The sequence below is a fragment of the Astyanax mexicanus genome, chromosome 20, assembly GCF_023375975.1.
Source record: "Astyanax mexicanus isolate ESR-SI-001 chromosome 20, AstMex3_surface, whole genome shotgun sequence".
NCBI lineage: Eukaryota > Metazoa > Chordata > Actinopteri > Characiformes > Acestrorhamphidae > Astyanax > Astyanax mexicanus.
The window spans coordinates 6703493-6723259 of record NC_064427.1 but is presented as its reverse complement, the minus strand read 5'-3'; the positions used below and the strand labels follow the sequence as shown (position 1 = coordinate 6723259).

General features: G+C 38.9%; 1 protein-coding gene across 1 annotated transcript in view; it reads left to right on the top strand.

The window, feature by feature from the left end:
* Nucleotides 1–4077: 4077 nt before the first annotated feature.
* Nucleotides 4078–19767, top strand: part of pcp4a (Purkinje cell protein 4a) — a 37013-nt gene continuing 21323 nt past the window's right edge. Inside the window, exon 1 of the mRNA XM_007244730.4 lies at nt 4078–4205. Coding sequence (XP_007244792.1) covers nt 4197–4205 — 9 coding nt within the window. The 5' untranslated portion in view covers nt 4078–4196. The remainder of the gene's footprint in view (nt 4206–19767) is intronic.

Below are 19767 nucleotides of genomic sequence, written 5' to 3'. Positions count from 1 at the left end.
CAGCAATGACCAAAGGAGATATGGACTCCACGAGTTTTCTTAAGATATCCTGTAGAAATCTGGCACCAAGACTATTATTAGCAGGGCCATTCCGGTTGTTGTAACGCTTCCAAATTAAACTTTTTTTTTTGTACCTTTTTTCAACTCTGAATCTAATAACACATGTATTTAACTATTCAAAACATGTACTGGTCAAACTCAGACAGCTGTACTTTACTTAAGCCGAAGATGTTTACATTTTTCTCAGTCCTGTTACCAAAAACTCATGTGACATTTAAAAAGTATGTTTAAAAGCAAGTCCACAAATTCCTTTCATTTTCTCTCAGGAAAGTCTTTATTTTAAAGAAATGGTTGACTGCATGTTCAAATAATTGTGACAAAAAAAAAAAAACACTGAATATGCATGCACATTGTATTTTTCAAAAAGACGCAAAGCCATTTTTATCTTATCAAGAAGACCCAAACCTGAGTTCAAACTTATTATCATGCAATTTATTAAACAAATGGATAAATGATGAACCAAACAAAATTGGAAAAAGTGGTTCACATTAACTAATATTCACATTAATACATCAATAAACCATGAAATAAAATATTTAAAACAAATTGTGCAGGTCCAGCTTTTACTGGTAACTTATTTTGGATGGTCTGTGCAAGTAGTTGAAAAGCTGGGCATTCAGGTAAAAAACATACCCTATGCAGGTAAACCATTATAATGTACAGTATGTTGCAATTGATTTTTGGTCAGGATTTTCCATGCTGGTTGACCACCATGTTCAAGCTTGGTTGGTTCATACTGGTTGACGTATTAACCAGCTTTGCCAGGTTGATTATGTTTGTGAACCAGCTAAAACCATAAAAATCTAACAAGAATATACCCTATGCTGGCCCAGAGCTAAGCTGGCTAACTGATTTTTTTATGGGAATGGGAATTTCTACTACCCAAATCAAGTTTTTTTTACCCAAATCATATTCCACAAAGAAACCACGAAACCTCCAGATGCATGTGAGCTGAATGAGTGTTTCTAAATGTGGAAACCCGAGGCACGCTTACTGCACACTTCTAATAGCACAACTGGAGACACTAATGCAGGTCTCCTGACATTCCTGGCTTACCACGGAGGAGCTGGTCCTCACTCGTTCTCCAGAAACCAGGGCTAAGGCTGACTAATGGCCTTTGCTGATGCAGCTTCCCCTGCTTTTGTATTAAAGATGAGATTGATTCCAAACTCCATTTGTACAGAGATCCTGCTGGGCTTTCCGTCCGAGAGCCAGGAGCCGGGAGTGACCACAGAAATGGATCTGCTGCAGCAGGAGCTGTCAGATAAGAGAGCGCACTCATTGCAGGGGTTTTTAGGTGTTAATTTAATAATGCAAATGGGGGAAATGAATGCAGGTGCTGGAGATGTGCGAGCAGGAGCTTCTGGCCAGCTTATCATCAGCAGTGACCCTCAAGGTCTTGGTGCTGAAATGCTGATGCTCTAGGTAAAGCTTTTGTGGTGGAAATCTGTAATATAGCAGCAAAGCACTAAGTACACACCACACTGCACAACCTTGAGAGCATAAGCAAGAACTTACCCTGCAGCTCCAGTGGGGATTTGCCATTGAAAATCCTTCAAAGTGGGCACCATTTAGTTCCTTGAGGTTCTTTAGCAGTTCTATGCTGAACTATGGCTACACCTATACATCATAGCATAGATTATTTTAAAAGGTTCTGCACATCCACACATCTTTTTGAAGGAACCAAAAGTAGATATTCTATGGTATCACCCAAAGATTCCTTGGTAGCTTCATTATTTTGATTAAGATACAGACAGGTGGTGTCTAGAAGAGGTGATTTTCACTACAAATGTGATTCTTCTCATCTGTTAATTACCAGGACTACTAGGTGTGACTGAACCGTGAAATCTCCTATCTTTGCAGAAGATGAATATTAAGGGTGTTTTCACACTCTGGTTTCTCTGGTTTGAACCAGTTCTTGAGTTTTTAACTTAAAGTATTTTTTCTCCTTTGGTTTGGTTTGGTTTCACACAAAGAAAAACGCAATGTAAAAAATGCATCACAACAAACTATGTGAGAACATTTTCTCTGTTTTTGTTTATAGAGCTGGCCAAATGAGGAGTAAATCAGACGCCAAATATCAGAAATTTAGACTTTTGAATGTAAATTAAAAGTCATCATATGTGTCAGCAGAGCTCGTGGCCAAGGAGGACTAAGCCATCAAGCTGTGTCTTAGCTAGTGGAGCCCACATTCTCTTAACATCCTGTAGAGTATAACAGCAAATCTAACCATGAAACACAAAGTGAAGTTATCCAAACACACAGTGAGGGCCCTATGTTACACCCTGTACATGGTATGTCATGATGCTTATCGCTATTTTTTACCTAACCAGCAGTCTATTTTCTTGCCTTCCACCTGCATCATTTAAATAGCAGCGGTGCTTGCTGATGGGCGTGGTGGTCTGGAAATGCGGTGTGTTCAGGTAAATTTCTATCGTATTGCTATCAGGTGCATCACTGACTGATTACAACCTAGACAGACATTAACACTCAGACATTTATTATCTTGGCATGTGCGTAACCTCCTGCTTGTTACGCACACGTGGACATGCAGCAGAGTACAAAGCCATAGCCAGTGTCAGTTAGCAGCGGAATACAAAATACAACTAGAAAAGGCAAAGTTCGTGAACGAACTTTAAGTTGGCTTGGAAAAGAACGCTAATAACATTAAAAAGTTAAAACGGTTGCTAAGCTGTTTCTGTCTGAAGAGTGTGAAGAGTCATTGATATGCTGTTAACCTTTAGCTAAACGCTAAATGCTAAAAACGCTGAAATCTAAAAACATTTGGTTAAACGCTGAAATCTAAAAACCTTTGGTTAAACGCTGAAATCCAAAAACGTTTGTTTAATGCTAATGAAAAGCAACTGCCTAGCAACTGCCTAGCAACCAGTTAGCAACAGCTTAGCAACCACCTGGAAAACATTAGCAATTAGCATAATTTCTAAAGTGGTTGCTAAGTGGTTGCTAGGAAGTTGCTAACGTATTCCAGGTGGTTACTAAGTGGTTGCTAGGCAGTTGCTAACGTTTTCCAGGTGGTTGCTAAGTGGTTGCTAGGCAGTTGCTAACGTTTTCCAGGTGGTTGCTAAGGTGTTGCTAAGTGGTTGCTAGGCAGTTGCTACCGTTTTCCAGGTGGTTGCTAAGGTGGTTGCTAAGCAGTTAATAGGTGGTTGCTAAACCCTGGCTGGGGTGCCGGGGTGTCCAAACTTTTGACTGATAGCTGCTCCATACAGCAGCTCCTCCATACACTCACAGTACTGGAGGAGCAGGGGAGAGAAGGGGTTCCGTGCGCAGAGCTGCTCGTGTGCGAGATGGAACTCTGGGCCCCCCATTCATTTCTATGGGGAAACTTTGTACGACATTTGTACGAAAACCGTACGACGTATCATTTCGCAACCTGCTATTAATTTAAAAATCTCGACATGATCTATAAGCCCTAAACGCTGTGCGCTATTGGCTGTCGCTTTTCACTGGTGTGTGGATGAGTGCTGAGTATAACTGGTTGTGTGTAAAACGTGTCAATTGTAAAGCATCCTTGGGTTTCTAGAAAGGTGCTATATAAGCTATATAACTTCATCATCAGTTTTTCTTGTCATGTTATTGTGGTCAAGGCTGGCTGACCACAATACTACAAGCTAGACAACCAATACTGGTTGTCTAGCTCGGCCAGGTTGATCGCGTTTGTAGACTCAAGCTCAAATAAAAAAAGCTTGAGCGTTGAAACTCATTGAGCTGGTCACACTGGTTCTTTCATATTGGGATTATTTAAGGTGGAACAGAAAGTCTGTCTGCTGTACAAAGACCTACAGTAAACACTGAATTCAACCCAACCCAGTGCAGATCCAGATCCAATCATTGTGTGTGTGTGTGTGTGCACTATATGCAAGCTTGCAGCATGAACCCTCCTTGTGTGAAGAAGGTGCGAGTGGTGACGTCAGGGAGGGGGGAACGCCTGCGCGCGATTGGACGCGGTGAGAGCGCGAGGAGGAGCTCCCCGTATAAGAATCGCGGCTGGCGCGCTCGGGAACCCCTGCATCACAGCGGAGTTGCGGAGTCGAGAGCGTGTGAGAAAGAGAGTGTGAGTGTGTGAACGCGCGCGCTTGAGAGAGAAAGAGACCACCTCAGCACATCCTACAAGCATGAGCGAGGTAAGAGCGCGAGCGCGCACTGGCACCTGCAGAACCAACGGTGCGCGTGTGAATGAATGCACGCCTGCCTTTTTGTTTGTTTGTTTCTCGTTATTGGGAGGCTGGAATTCGCCGATGAATAACGCAAATTCTATAACGATTTCGCGTAAAGATGGTTAAATGGTGTTGGTTTGCTGTGGGGTAAAGTGGACAGGGCTGCAGCAGTTTAAGGGGGTGGAGATGGGGGCGTTGGTGGAGATGATGGGTGGGTGGATGGATGGGTGTTTGGTGGGGTCCTGTGCGCTGTTCCAAGTGCGCTTGTTTGGGGGGCTTTGGACATCACATGTGGCAGCTGTCACTCAGGCTTCGCCCAACTCCATCTGAAGGAGCCTCGAGCTGCTGGAACCTAACTGAGGGCTGCTCCAGTCTTCAGTCTGGTGGAGGAGTGGGTGGTGATGGGGGTGTGATAAACTGATAAACTGCATCAGTAGTTTGTGGGCATTTATGGCTGTGTTTATGGCATTTCCATTGACTTCCATTTAAAATTACTTGAGATAATATTATTTTATAACCCTGTAAAAATATATTTTTGGAAATACAAGTTTTTTTTTTTTTTTACTGTTGAACAAACTAAACTATTCCCTATACCACTCTATATTCTCTGACTGGACGCTTGTTTTATGCACAAACCTTGCATCTCAATTACCGTTTTTGACTTGTAAATGTAAATATTTTATATATTGCTGTGTGCTGTATATATATATATGCACTATGATGCAAAAACCTTGTATCTACAAAATGGCAAAATCTTTCGATGAGAACAAAAAGCATTCTTAAGTTTACAAGTATATTTGAACCTAGTGTAAAGAACAACTTCTCATTAAAAATTCAGTTAAAAAGTAAAAATGGAAAAAATGGAGATACAATTTTCTTCCATTACACTAAAAATTAATATGTATGTATGCTCATATATAATTGTATATATTGTATATATATCTACTTGCATGTATGTGTGTAATTATGTGGTATGAGATTCTTTCAATACTTCTAGAGGAACACACATCATAAGTGGGCATTGCAGCTCTTTTAGTTTAAATTCTCTTAATAGTAATAGTAATGTATCTCAATCATCATTTTTGACTTAGTGCAAATCCTTTCTGTTTGATCATTGCAATTAAATTCCATCGTTTTTACCCATGTATATTGATGTGCACTGAAAATTGAAAAGGGGTTTCCTTATACAAATAGGCTCTACCTGCACAAAGACTTGCCTTTACTGTTATTACTGTAGTATAAAATATACTGCACCATTCTCTCCCTTCTATCGCAGTTTTGTACAGATAATTGTACAATAAATGGACCGAGAAAAGGAAATGTTATAAAATGAAATTCTCTTACTTTTTTATATTCAGTTCCATTGACATTAAGAAGGGTTTTTCTTGTCCTGTAAAGGTTTTCTTTTTGTATTTCATGTGTCTATTGCACAGACATTTCCTTTACACCACATCACCACACCAGCTCATTTCTGGTCTGTAATTGCAGACTGTAGTCCTGTGTCTGTTTCTCTGCATACTTTATTATCCTCTATTTAGCCTGTTCTTTAATGGGTCAGGACCACCCCAGGGCTGCTGTTATAATTTAGGTGGTGGGTCATTATTCTCAGCACTGCAGTACTGCACTGTAGTGACACTGGAATGGTGCTGGTTATTGTGTTATCGGGATCAGATGCAGCAGTGCTGCTGGAGTTTTTAAACACTGTGTTCTACTAGACACTCCTACCTATAGCTGCTTCACCTTGTAGATAAAATCAAGTCTGTCTCTGACTGAATCTGTTGCTGCACAGTTTATGTTGGCCACAGGATGCTGCCCACATATCTCTGTTGCCTGGACACTTCTCAGTCTAGCAGTAACCACTGAGGAACAGTGTGAAAAGAGGATAATAAAGCATGCAGAGAAACAGATACATGACTACAGTCTGCAATTATACTGTAGAACTACAAGGTGCTCCTATATTATCAGTGGAGCTAATGAGATGGACAGTAAGTGTTAATGTGGATGCTTGGTGTATATATGCACTGTGGTGTAAAAACCTTGTATCTACAAAATGCCAACTTTAGATGAGAAGAAAAAGCATTCATAGTGTATGTTTCCAAATATATTTGAACCTAGTGTAAAGAACAATGTCTCATTTTATATTAGGTTAGAAAGTGAAAAAAGGCAAACATGGAGATACAAGGTTCTTCCATCGAATTAAGGATATAATGTATGGTGATATATTTATATGTATATATGTATATTTATATGTAGTGATTGTAGTCAAACACACATCACACGTGTGCATTGAAGCCCTTTCGGTTTTAATATTAATATTAATATTTAATAATACATACATTCCTAATATTGGTTTAAAATTTATAACAATGTTTATTCATGACGTCTATGACATAAATATTAATATATCATAACATATATATATATATATATATATATATATATATATATATATATATATTATATATATTACACATTGATTGCTGCTCTGGGGTGCACAGTGCAGGGGGGATGATACAAAGGATTAGCTGTTGAGCAGCATTCTCGAGCTGTGCTCACTTACTACTACAACTACTGCTTCTCCTGTGGGAGCACCTGTGATGAACAGCTCACATGTGAGTGTCTGTGTGTGTGTGTGTGTCAGTGTGAGTTTGGTGTGTGTGTGAGAGAGTTTGGTGTGTGTGTGTGTGTGTTTATCTGGTTGGTGTGAATTCGCTGCTGCAGCCGCACCGATAGCAGCAGCAGCTCTTTAAAAGGCAGAGCAGGAGAAAAGGCAGAACCGAAGATGTTACATAAAGGATTAGCGCACACTTTCTTTCTCACTCTCTTCTGATGAACTTGCGTGTAGGAGAAAGCGGCGCGAGAGCGGCTCGGTCAGCCGTGGGCCGCAGCAGCAGCACAGCGCATCTGAAACCAAGCAGCATCAGCAGCAGCAGCATCCCACCGCTCTGTAGACCCTCCACAGGCTTGAGTGACAGGCGGAATTACCAGTGGAATGATGAGTGAGGGAGAGAGAGAGAGAAAGAGAGAGAAAGGGAGAAAGACAGACAGAAAGAGATTGACCCTGAATAATGAAGGCATGGTGTTGACCTGTCCAGTGGCACAGCATCTTCATTAAAGGTCTGAACAAGAGGTTAGGGTGCTAATTATTTTATTCCAAATCTGGACCGTCCCTGGGCATTATCTTGCTCTAGGTAACAGATACATTAAATGGACAAAAGTAATGGGACCTCTGCTCAATGATTTTTTTCTTCTGAAAAGTCATTACAGGTCTGGATTAGAGGTTAAAGTGCTAATTATTATATTCCAAATCTGGACCATCCCTGGGCATGGTCATAGAATTGTACCAGAGTGTATGGGGAAAATTTTTAGTTTTTTTCTGAAAGTAAGGCTATTAGAAATTAGCTTTTCCAGTTTATGTTGAAGTATCTGTCTTTCCTGTCTAAAGAAGGCTTTCTAATTTTCTATAAGATGTTTGGAGCTTTGTAGTGAGGATTTGATTGCATTCAAAGACAAGAACTTTAGTGAAATCAACTCAAACTGTATTGGATTGATAGAGTACCATCATACAATCATCCAGAGAACATGCATGGTTCCTCTGCTCCACAGCTCAGTTAGCGTTTTTCCAACAAAATAACTCTGGTTCTTTAACCAGTTCTGTTCAGGATTAAAAGAACTGTGCTGCTTTTAAGTGAACCAGCCCATGTTTAGACCAGTTTTAGTGGAACCGTCAAAACCTCACATTATATGTAACCAACAGAGGGTGTTGGACAGCGGCGGTGAACAAAAGTGGTCATGGTTCATGCTGAAAAACTAGTATTCTTTGGTTCCCACTGTGAATGAATGTTCCTGGTCCTAGAATCCCTCTGTTGTTGGTGGAAACGCGAAAAAAACTGATTCAAAATTAGGTTTTTAAACCAGAACTGTGCCTTTTCCAGGCCAAGTTTGGGGGCTTAGGGTCTTTTGCCCTGTCTTTTTGCCATTGTTCTTACATCTGTAAGAACAATGGACGCAACCTAAAGTCGTTGATTGTATTCATTAGAAGCTGTGTCCACAAGCATTTGGTAATATATTGTGACTGCATACTGTGCTTCATACAGTGTTGGGCAGTGCATTCAGTCATTGTCAGTGGAATCCCTAGTTGGTTGGTCTTGAGGCAAGAGGGTGGGCGGTTGAGCAGAGCAGAAGGGAGGGTCTCCACAGCCCCATATTGGTGTAGAATTCTCTGCAGTTACATGAATCCTGAACACAATGTGTACTCATATTGACTTTCTCCTGAGCTACACAGGAGACTGGGCTGGACATAATGGTTCTCATTTGTTAAACAGCCATGTGGAAAGACACATCCTGAGGTCATGGAAAAGATGTTAATCTGTTTCAGAAGGGTCCATTTTCAAGCATCAATCACAGAGAACTCTATTGAGATTGCTGAAACTATTCAAAATCAGGTTAAGAACTGTCCAACACATTAATAAAAAGTGTAAGGACAGTTGGGGAAACATCATCTTTGAGAAAGGAATGCGGACAGAAAAGAATCTTGATCAATTAAATGTTTGGTGAAATCAAATCGTGGAAAAAAAACAACACTAGAACTCAGGGATATGTTTAGTAGTGAAAGTAAGAGCACTTCCACACCCACAATGTGAAGAAAACTCAATGGATTAGGACTAAATAGCTGTGTAGACCATGTTTAGAGAGGCTAACAGACTTTACTTTGCTAGGAAGCATAAAGAGTGGCAGATTGTCATGTAAAAGTCCAGATTTACCCTGTTCCAGAGTGATGGGAGCATCAATATGAGAAGAGAGGCTGCTAAAGTGATGCACCCATCATGCCTGGTGCCTACTGTACAAGCCTGTTGGGCAGAGCTATAATCTGGGGTGGCTGCAGTTGGTCTACAGGTCTAGGTTCCGCAACAGTATGTGCTGAATAATGAGGTCAGCTGACTACCTGAATATACTGAATATAGAGCAGGTTATTCCATCAATGGATTTTTCTTGATGCCCTGATGGCACGAGCATATTCCAAAATAACAATTCCAGTATTCAAAAATCTGACTACTGTTTGCATGGACTTGCATCATGCATCAATTTGGCACAACAGATTATGCTGGTGATTCCTGTATCTGCTGTGACTGTAGATTAATCCTTATTTAAACATGCCGCCATCGGATGCACGCACTTCTACAAACTAATCAGTGTAAAGTATAGGTAAATGCAGCCTATATAGGTGATGGTGACATTTAAAGTGGTTTCCTAAGAACTGAATTATTTGAGAATGAGGTGTAAGTGTGAAAAAACCTTCCAGAACCTTCACATAATGTACTGTAAGTTCAATACCAGTTAAACCTTCTGTCTTGAACTGTACATCTCAGTCAAGAACAATTAAGCTTGTTTTAAAGGTGAATTGCAGAATCGAATGCGGTCTGATTGCACACAGCCAGCATTATAAAGAGCAGGAGGTCAGTCAGGGCTGCTCAGTCTTTTCCACTGTGCTGTGTCCTCAGTGATGGTACTGAATCTGTGCGCACAGCTTTCACAGCCAGAAGGCTGCAGCCTCAGAGTGGGTATTAAAGTCCGGGCTGGACGGGGTTCATATGTCTGTTCTACATCCATAGATATTAATCAGATTTTAAAGTCGCTCGCTGTTGCTATGTTGGATTATGTAATATAGGGTAGATTTCCGCAACATCTGATGGGGCAAAAAGTCACATCTGGTCTGGAATGCTGAAGGGTTAAATGGGCTTAAGCTCTTGAGTTCAAAATGTAACTGCATGAACGTGCATGATGTTTATGTCAAAAAGGTCTTTCCAACATTTTTTTTTTTTGAGGTTACAAGGGCTTGTTCTTGAGGTGGGATGCAAATATAGTTTATAGTATTTATTTATTGTGTTTATAGTCTATGCTATTTTTTTAAATGTCTTATTCTGACACATTGTTCTGTTGAAACAATATTATAAGGTACCTTATAGATACATAAATCTCATAAAATTTGCATAACCTGTTTAAGACAATTTTATCTTGTGAAATTTTGTATGAAGTAATTATTTAAAGCATTACTGCTTCAAACTAGCAACATTATCTGCCAGTAGAAAAAGGCCATTAGAATAATGCCCACAGCAAAACACCACATTGCACATTACTCCCTATTGCACACTACTCCCTATGCCTATGAAGTGTTGTATATTCTGTGTTCTAAGATTACCAATTTTAAACATTTAAACTGAGCACTATAAGTTTGTGATAAAACAATATTTACATTTATGTATCATATCCTATTTTGAAATCTGAAATCTAGCTCTATCTATATCTAGACATTGTAGTTTATGACTTATGTAGTTCACTACATAGGGGATAAAGAGGTATTTGAGATTCAGACAAAAATATACATTAATGTTATGTTGTGTTGTGCTGTCAGCTGTTTCATTAAGATACAGAGTGTTTTTAAAAGCTCATTTTTTTCAGTAACTATTGCTTGTGGATTTCTTGTGGACTGGAAGCAAAACTCAGACAAAAACATCAATTTTTCAGAATAATTATATATGTGAGGACAAGACCAATGCAGATCTAGATTTTTCTACTTAAAACAGCTGAAACATGCTCAATATTAATATTAAACTTATTAACTAGGTCTATATTTTGGAAACTTTCCAAGATGTAATTTTAGAGATAGAGATTAATCCACAGATATGTAAAATACTTTCAAAACTGTTGGTCAAGTGTTTTTTAACCCAACATCCCCCTTAAAATATTGTTCCAATTTGACCATTAGATAGAAAATGTCCTCATGAGCTCACTAATTTGGATATAATGTCAAATATCCGTCCACTGAATTCACATTTAAGGAGGTAATGACCTGCGTTCAGAGGCCTGATTACTTCCGCTGCTTATCATAAGTCTAATACACATCAGTCTAACAGAGTCAGTCAGGCACTCGCGGGACATTCTTAGCCCTAAACGCAACGCCTCCCAAATTCAGCACCTTCCCCTGCAATGCTGAGTTTGGCTGCCAGGACTGGATGCGGTTAAGAAGTAGCTCCTCGCCTGCTGCAGGCTTCAATGCTGGATGTAATCAGGCCTGACAATTGTTTTTTGTATATTATGGTCCGATGGTCTTGTTTCTTCCACATGGATAAGGAGGAAATACACAAGCTGCTGGAATGGGAGAAGCAGGCGGCATGAGAATATAGCAGTAGTCTGTTCGGGTGTAGCTGCCTTGGCCACCGTGCTCAGTTCTGCGTTCATTGGGTTTCGCACCATGTTCATTGGCCAGCCAATTTCTGGCACGGCAGTAATGTTCTCGTCGGTTCCCGGGCAATAAGGATCCGCAGCGCTGGCTCTGACAGTAGCCGTCAGCGCACCCTTCAGAAGGCAGCTCTGGGGAGCTCGGTGCCGCTCAGCACTCCGTCCTTTTCCCAGAAGCGCCAGTGCCTGAGCGGTACGTGGTATCGACCCGCCTGTCACTTCTTAGAGCCGTAATCAGCAGAAAGGGATTTCTCCTGCACTTCTTTCCCTATCAGAGAGGAGTCAGGGGCTGCTGAGATTACTACCAATTAGCAGAAAGCCTGGGCTGCGCCAGGAGCGGCGCAGGGAAAGACAAGCCCGGGCTGACTGGGTGTCTCTGAACGTTTCGAAAGCCAATCGCCAGATTAAAAGAGAAGAGAGTGAATTAAATCCCCTCTTCGAAAGGCAGTGTCTGACAACTTTGATGGAGCTTGAAGGAAAGGAACAAGTAGCAAAGAGGCCAAAGAGTGAAAAGGCAAATCAAGTAGCTCTGATTGAAGCAGAAGTAGATCAGGGCTTACTTCTTTATGGCTCATTAGCATTAGCAGTCAGAAGACCACTCACAGAACTCACAGGACTCGCAGGACGCGGTTAATTGGTAAATAGTAACATTCAGGATTTGATTTGATATCACAATATAATAGTATGGCAGTATTTCACAGATTTAAAAGGAGGGTATAGTAAGAGTGTACTGGAACGAACCTCACAATACTGTATGTATCATGATACAGAGGTTACAATTCAATATATTGCAATGCTGCGAACAAAACAATCTATTTCGATTTTTTTTGCTAATAAAATTTTAGGAAAACTGTCACCGTAAACAAATATCATAATTGGCATAAAATCTACATAAAAGAAAAAATATACTTTAATATGTTTTATATAGTCGTAACCGTGGGATTTAAAGATAGGGTCTAACAATACAAGATGAAATGCACTGTCTAAAATCATCCTCTGCAACCTCTTCATCTAAACAATTATTTAACTACTCTCTTCTAAAGATTCAATACAGAATTGCAACACATAAAAACACTAAACTTTTTGTATAGCAATATTTTATTACATTCCTTATTAAAATATAATAATATTAAACAGAATTATAAATATGAATGGATAATATTGATAGACAGACACTAGTGCACATGCACTGGATAGGATTTTGGGATTTTCTGTTGGTTATACTGAACCTGTTTTACAGTGTTATGCCTAAAATAGTGAGTTAGCTGTGATGCTAACATCTGGGTTCAGCCGGCTTAAAGCCATGATGCTAACAGTGTTGGAGCAGGTTAGCCACAATGCTAATAGCCAGCCTATGATAACTGGGGTGGATTACTGACTGATAGTTGTTGACAATGGCATTGAATCCTGCATTCATTTGAGGATTTTTCAAAGTAATCTCACACTGCTGATTTGAATTACATTGTTTTGTTTAAATTCATTAATTATTTAAACCTCAGCTAGTTAATGAGACTAAAGGATGGTTTAGATGGTGTTGGATTCTTAATTTGCTTGTGTTTTACCCCAATACATGTCCACAATATGAGAACCATGCATTTTAATACTATAGTACCCTCAGTAACTCAGACATGGTCATATATATATACACCATTACAGAAACACTCACAGTCTTTGACCCGTTCACATGTGCACCATCCTTGTTTTGTTTTGTAAGAATGTGCAAGATCCATGTGGTCTCGCAAGTCTCCTAATATAAACCCTTCTATGAGTCACTTTCTCAGTGTTTATGTAACAGCTCTCCCACAATTAAAGGAAATACACGTCTGACTGGGCACTTTTTGGGATCATCTGGCTCGGCGTACTTCTCCTGACAGAGTTGGTGATTCATGCTCACCCGAATGATCCCACAGTAAGCAGAGATTACGCAAAGTATTTGCAATCCATCCACACAGTGGTCAATATTGTCAGGCCAGTATTTGCCACCAGTGAGTAAGTTGCTACAGCTAGAATAAATTGTAAATATCAGTGAAGATGAGTGCTGGTGAATGGCTAGTGGGTAGAGATATACATTCTTACTTAATTTAACAACTAATATCAAGAATGTTCTATACTACTGAGTCAATAGTTGCACATTAACAGTTTACAACTCTGGAAAAAATTAAGAGACTTTAGTTTCTAAATCGGTTTCTCTGATTTTGCTATTTATAGGTATATATTTGTTGTTTTATTCTATTAACTACAGACAATATTTATCCCAAATTCCAAATAAAAACAGTCATTAAGAGCATTTATTTGCAGAAAATGAGAAAAGGCTGAAATAACAGAAAAAGATGCAGAGCTTTCAGACATCAAATAATGCAAAGAAAACAAGATTATATTCATATTAATAAAGTTTTAAGAGTTCAGAAATGAGTATTTGTTAATAACCCTGGTTTTTAATCAGTTTTCATGCATCTTGGCATGTTCTCCTCCACCAGTCTTACACACTGCTTTTGGATAACTTTATGCCACACCAGGTGCAAAGATCTAAGCAGTTCAGCTTGGTTTGATGGCTTGTGATCACCCATCTTCCTTTTGATTATATTCCAGAAGTTTTTTATTTGGTAAAATCAAAGAAATTCATCATTTTAAGTTATCTCGTTTTTTTTATTTTTTTTATATCAGAGCTGTATGTATCGTCACATTCATGCAAAAATCATGCATCCCTTTTTTGCTTTTTTTTACTTGTTGCCATAATGTAAATCTGTCAGTTTTCATTGTAAATTAATTAAAAAAAAAAGTCTGCAGTTGATTAAGTGTTTAATTTGCAGTTGGTCACTGCTGTTTTCCAATGGTCAATCAGCTATTCCAGTACTAGTGCACATCTCAAACAGAGAGTAGAGAAAAATATATAAAGAGAAATAGCGTTATTTGCTATAGTTAAGCTCAAAAACAAGGTATTTCTGCTCACAGACAGACTGACTGACTGTCTCAAAGCTCCTACCGGCTCTGCAGATGCTTCAGGGCTGCAGCTTCTTACTGACAACATGAAGGCTTGCCACTCAGAACATGACAGGCAAGAGTCCAGTCAGGCCAGTCAGGGACCTTCACGTGTTCGGACAAAGTTGAGCGCCCTCTCTGATGATGAGAGATCTGGAGCGGGGCTGCGAGCGCGGGAGGCAGCCTGCTGGTGCTGCCGCTAACGCTAAATATTTGATGAGGCCGTGCTTTTTGCATCATTAGTTTTGCTTGGATTATCTCAACAGGAAAAGCAGTGGGTTCTGCTAATCAGCGAATTCAAAAGGAAACGTAGGCCTGAAGACAACTGGTGTAATCAGACTGAATGGGATACGGTGAATTTATTTGGGAGATGCGTAATTAAATATTCACTACACAAAGGCGGCTGTCTGTCAGTTGTTCGTTTTTTTCCCCTTATTTTTTCACTTGGGAATTCACCTGGCTTCTAGTTTCTCTCTCTTTTTTTATTTCTTTCCTCTCTTTCCTTCCCTCTCCCGTGCTTTTTCTCGCTTGCTGGCCTTTTCTCTCGCTCTATGTTATCTCTTATGTTTATCCTTTGGGGCATAAAAACGCATGGAAATATTTATATACGGCCTGACTGCTGTTGTAATGCAATGCCCATTTTCCTAGAGAAAGAGTGTGTGTTAGTGCCTGCTACATCTCACTGGGCCGAGTATGAAATGTTCTATCCCACTTAAGCTCAGTTTATTCACTCTGCGTCTTTCGCATGGAATTCTTCCCAGCAAAAGGTGAAAGCATGGCCAGACTTTGTGCCTAGTGGGTGCAAAGTCTTATTGCAGCACAGCTAAGCTAATGGCAGCCCAATATTCTGTCCATTAATGGACACTGTATTCTGTACAATACTGACCAACCGGCCACATTACGCTAGGAGGATATTACACAAAGCCAGCAACGCAAAAATCAGTTAAACTTAAAATTTATTACAGTGCTAAAACCCATTGTCGCCAATCTTTTTTTTTTAAATAATCCTCCCATTTAAAAAAATGCAGTGTTTATAACACAGGGTAACAGGGTTGTAAATAGGCTGGTTTATCAACATCTGAGACACAACTTTTAAATACACAATAAATGAATTCAGTGGTACTTTTACTAATAATTTTAACTAATTAGCATTGAATTTATAATTTTCACCAGATAATATGCACTAAGTCTCACTAAGAGATTTTAACCCCTTAAAATGCCTTGTTCCATATACAGGCTTCACATGTAAGTAATACAAAACCCTTTTTTTCTGCAGTAAAATAACTTATTTACTTTCTGAAAATTTGAAGGCTTTAAAATCTCCTACAAGACACTTGAAGAAGCTGCCTGTTCACTTTCTCTCTACTCCACGTTATAGTTCCAGATCAGTAACAGGAATCAACACTAAATTCTGCATGTTTGAAAATTAATATAAAAACTAGACAAAGATAAGGACACTAAAGGTTTGGAGGACATGAACTGTTTGATTTGTATTCAGGAAAATATTGATTTTAAAATGAAGTTCAGGAAAGAGACAATTTTTATATTTTATTCATTATATTTGGATATTAGCAGATTTACTAATTACAAACATGGTTTTCAGTAAAATTCCTTACCAAACATAAAAAGCTTATTATGTAATGCTGTAACAGAAATCCTTAAGATTCATGATGTAATGTCAGGTAGACAATTGACCAAAATCCTGACCTGTTTAAGGAGTAGAGTAACCTCGCCAAGGTCATTCCGAACTTCTCTTTGTGCTGCACTGTAGCATTTTTCACAGTGACTGTGTGAGTGGACAGGACAGGACAAGTAAGCACTGCAGTGCAGTCATCACCACAATCGCGAGACTTTCCATCAGACACTTAAAACACTGAATACAGCATTCTGCAGCTACTGCCCCTCCTTACCAAGCTGCCTGATGGCCAACAAACCACTGGAGCGTTATGTTTGGCTTAGACTGCATTTAACAGCTAATGCTCCAGGTTGCCAACATGCGGATACTGACGTTGAAACACTTTGCCCACTGCAGCTCTGGATTTATTCGATTATTTGATTTCAATACATGATAGAAGGAGGAAAGAGAAGTGCTGAGCTGATGTGGCGTGAATATCCAGGCTTCTAAGAAACAGATGTGCTGACTCTGAGAGTACGGCAGCACGAGTAAACGTTAATTTAAGTAGCTGCACACGTGAATTTCACACAGTGATCCTTTGATTGAGATGAGGGGTGATATTTCAGCATATTCATTGTATGATAAATATAGTTAAGATTTATCAGAGTTCCATCGTTTCACAGTTTTCAGAAAAGGGATGTGTTGGTAGAGATGGAGTCCCTTTCTAAGAAAAAAAATGGACAATAGGTTTTGACTGGATTTTATAGTGAATCAGTTTTTGTTCCCCAGAAATCAGATTTTTTTTCTCCCACTTAATATTAGATGGTTATTGAAACTGATACTCATAAATTCACTCACTTCACTACTTCACAGTCACTACTACACTTTTGCAAATTGTCTTAATAAATGTGCTAATAATTGTTAGTCTTACTCAAATAGACTTATAATATAAACTCATATAAAAGATTGCATCCACAATAAACAATCATTTACAGAACATACTTAACAAAGCTTTATCTGAAAGAAACCTTGAAACCTGGAAAAAGCTGCAAACACAATCATGGACATTTCCCATTTCCATTTCATTTTTTTTTTTGCAAGGGGTGGTTTAGGGGGGGGGGGGCACTGGGTGATGTATGGGTTTAGAGGCAGGGCAAGAGGGAGAGCTGATTGGCTAAGATGCAGTTGCAGCAGCAGCAGTGTACCTGCTGGGAAAAATCTGGGATTTTACTTTCCCTTAATAAATACACCAGAATTCAGGAAATAGCAGCTAAATTATGAAAAAAAATTTGAGGGACAACCATGATTGTCTCATATCACAAAGCACAAAACATGTCCCCTATCAGTTCAATATGAAACATGTCTTTTACCTTCCAATCATGAAATAATTCCATATTTTACTGGGTGATTTAACATGTTACGGATGGTTGGCAACGCTGGCAGAGTCATTAAAGCATAGAAATGAATTTGTTCACAGTGATTGAGTTGCAGAAAAGCTGCTGGATGTTTGCAGAGTTGTAGAATTGTGAGGTTTATTTTATGGATAATAAAGCAATGTTGTCTGTGTGTTTGGTCGCAACTGGTATGATATTACTAGCTTGCAATGAAGCATATGTTTACAATGTATGTTAAGCCCTAGTGTTTGAAGACAAGCACTTGTGTATGTTTTAGAGTAGAGGATATGTTCTTTTTAGCTATAATAAACTACTATGTTAAAGAAGTTCATAGGCTGGAATATATAGTAATATATTTTACTTATCATTTCGACGGTATTGATCATACAAAAGGACTGCAGAACCGTGACTAGACTAGTTTAATGCCTTGTAAGCAACTATTTGAGCCCGAGGTGTTTTTTCTTTTAGGCTGTTTAAAGGAAAAACATTCTTATAGTACATTGTCATGATTGTTAGTTATGAAAACCTGTTTTTTTTACCTTCAGCTGTCTAATTGTCTGTGTTTAGTCTGATTGATGGCACTAAAAACTATATGAAATGTATCTCCTGCATGTATCTCATACATGCCGACCTTGCCATTACATTTTGGACATACTCATAATAGCCCAAGCAAAGTCGCTGTTATGTATGATAGCCTCCGTCTTCCAACTTGTTCATCCCATTAATCTGAGCCATCTGCTATCCTTCAAATGTGTCACTTCGGCTTCATACGAACAGGAGGCCCGTTCGTTTTTTTTTTTTTTTCTGCTGTAGTCATCTGTGGCCTAGTTGAGAGTCTCCCCTTTAAATTGTTAATAGACACTGAGTGCAGCATGGAACCCCTCTGGAGTGCTCAAGCTGCCAAAAGACCCAAAATAGCTCCACAAACCGCTTGGAAAAAAAAAGGAACGCATTATTTATTTATTTTTCTAATCCCCTCACTCTTTTAGTGCTGGAGGAATCACTGGGAGGTGTAAGACTGTATTTATGCGCTGTTTTTTTTTTTTTTTTTTTCAGTGCGTCGGGGTCTTTTGTTCATTTCATTTGCATTTTCCGCAGATCAAAAGGAAAGCGGCGTCTGCTGGATGATTTGCATTGACTCTCTGTGGATATAGAAAGGCTCTGTATGAGCCCAAAACAGGATTCCTCAGGTCCGTAAAGCTGTGAGTGTGACTGCTATGGAATGAGCACAATGGTGACTGGACCCTTGCCACACATACAAAACACCAACAGAATATGATTAATTAATTTACTACAATAAAATCACTAAAATAGCTATTGTATAGTTTGTTTCATTTGATTATGATTCAGTAAATATAGACTATTCCCATTATTTGGCAACCAATTACTTCAAAATAAAAAAAAAAGTGAAAAAATAATAGAACAAACTTGATGCATAAGTTGCTCCAGATAGCTATTTGGGCAATGCCATGGAAGAGGTAAAAAAAGGTTCCTTATGGAAACAAAATTGGTTTTACGGTATTGCTAAAAAAAATCTTGTTCAGATATCCTCCTCAATTTAGCTATTTTCAATTTCCGCCCACTGGTTACTGTTGTACAGGACTACCACTTATTCTGACTGCTGCTAACACATCATCAGACTTCATTTAAATGCTTAAAGAAAAAGAACAATAATTTGATGCCCACAATAAGTAAGTAAATCTCAGTCCATTACTAAATTAATTCTGTTGCAGCTTATTTAAATTATGCATGCAATATGAACCAATACCAAAGTGTTGAGCACATTTGACTCTCCATTCAGACCAGACCAGTTTTAAATCACAAACCACCATAATATATTGTGTTTGATAGTTAGACACCATTACACCCCTGTCTCATTCACTAGTGTAGTTGGCTCAGTAAACTATACGCAAAACATTCGGGATTTGAGAAGCAGCCACAGTAATGTTAAATTTGACAGCTTTAACTTGTGGCATTAAATCAGTGAACACATGTACAGTATTAAAATATGATGTGTGATTTAATGTGCCAGATTGAATCATCCTTCTGTTGTTTTACCTGCTTTTTATGTCACCTTTTCTCCTATACCTTTAATTAGATTGCAGATATATAGATATATAAATGTAAATATGAAACAAAACAAACCAAGAACAAATGCAATAGCAATAAATTACAATTCATTAACTTGCTTGGTCTAGAGCAGGGGTCGGCAATTAAGTTTGGCCGCGGGACAGATATTTTCCAAGCCATCACATGGTGGGCCACCAAAAAAAAACTAAAAAAAAAACTGGAAAATTGGAAA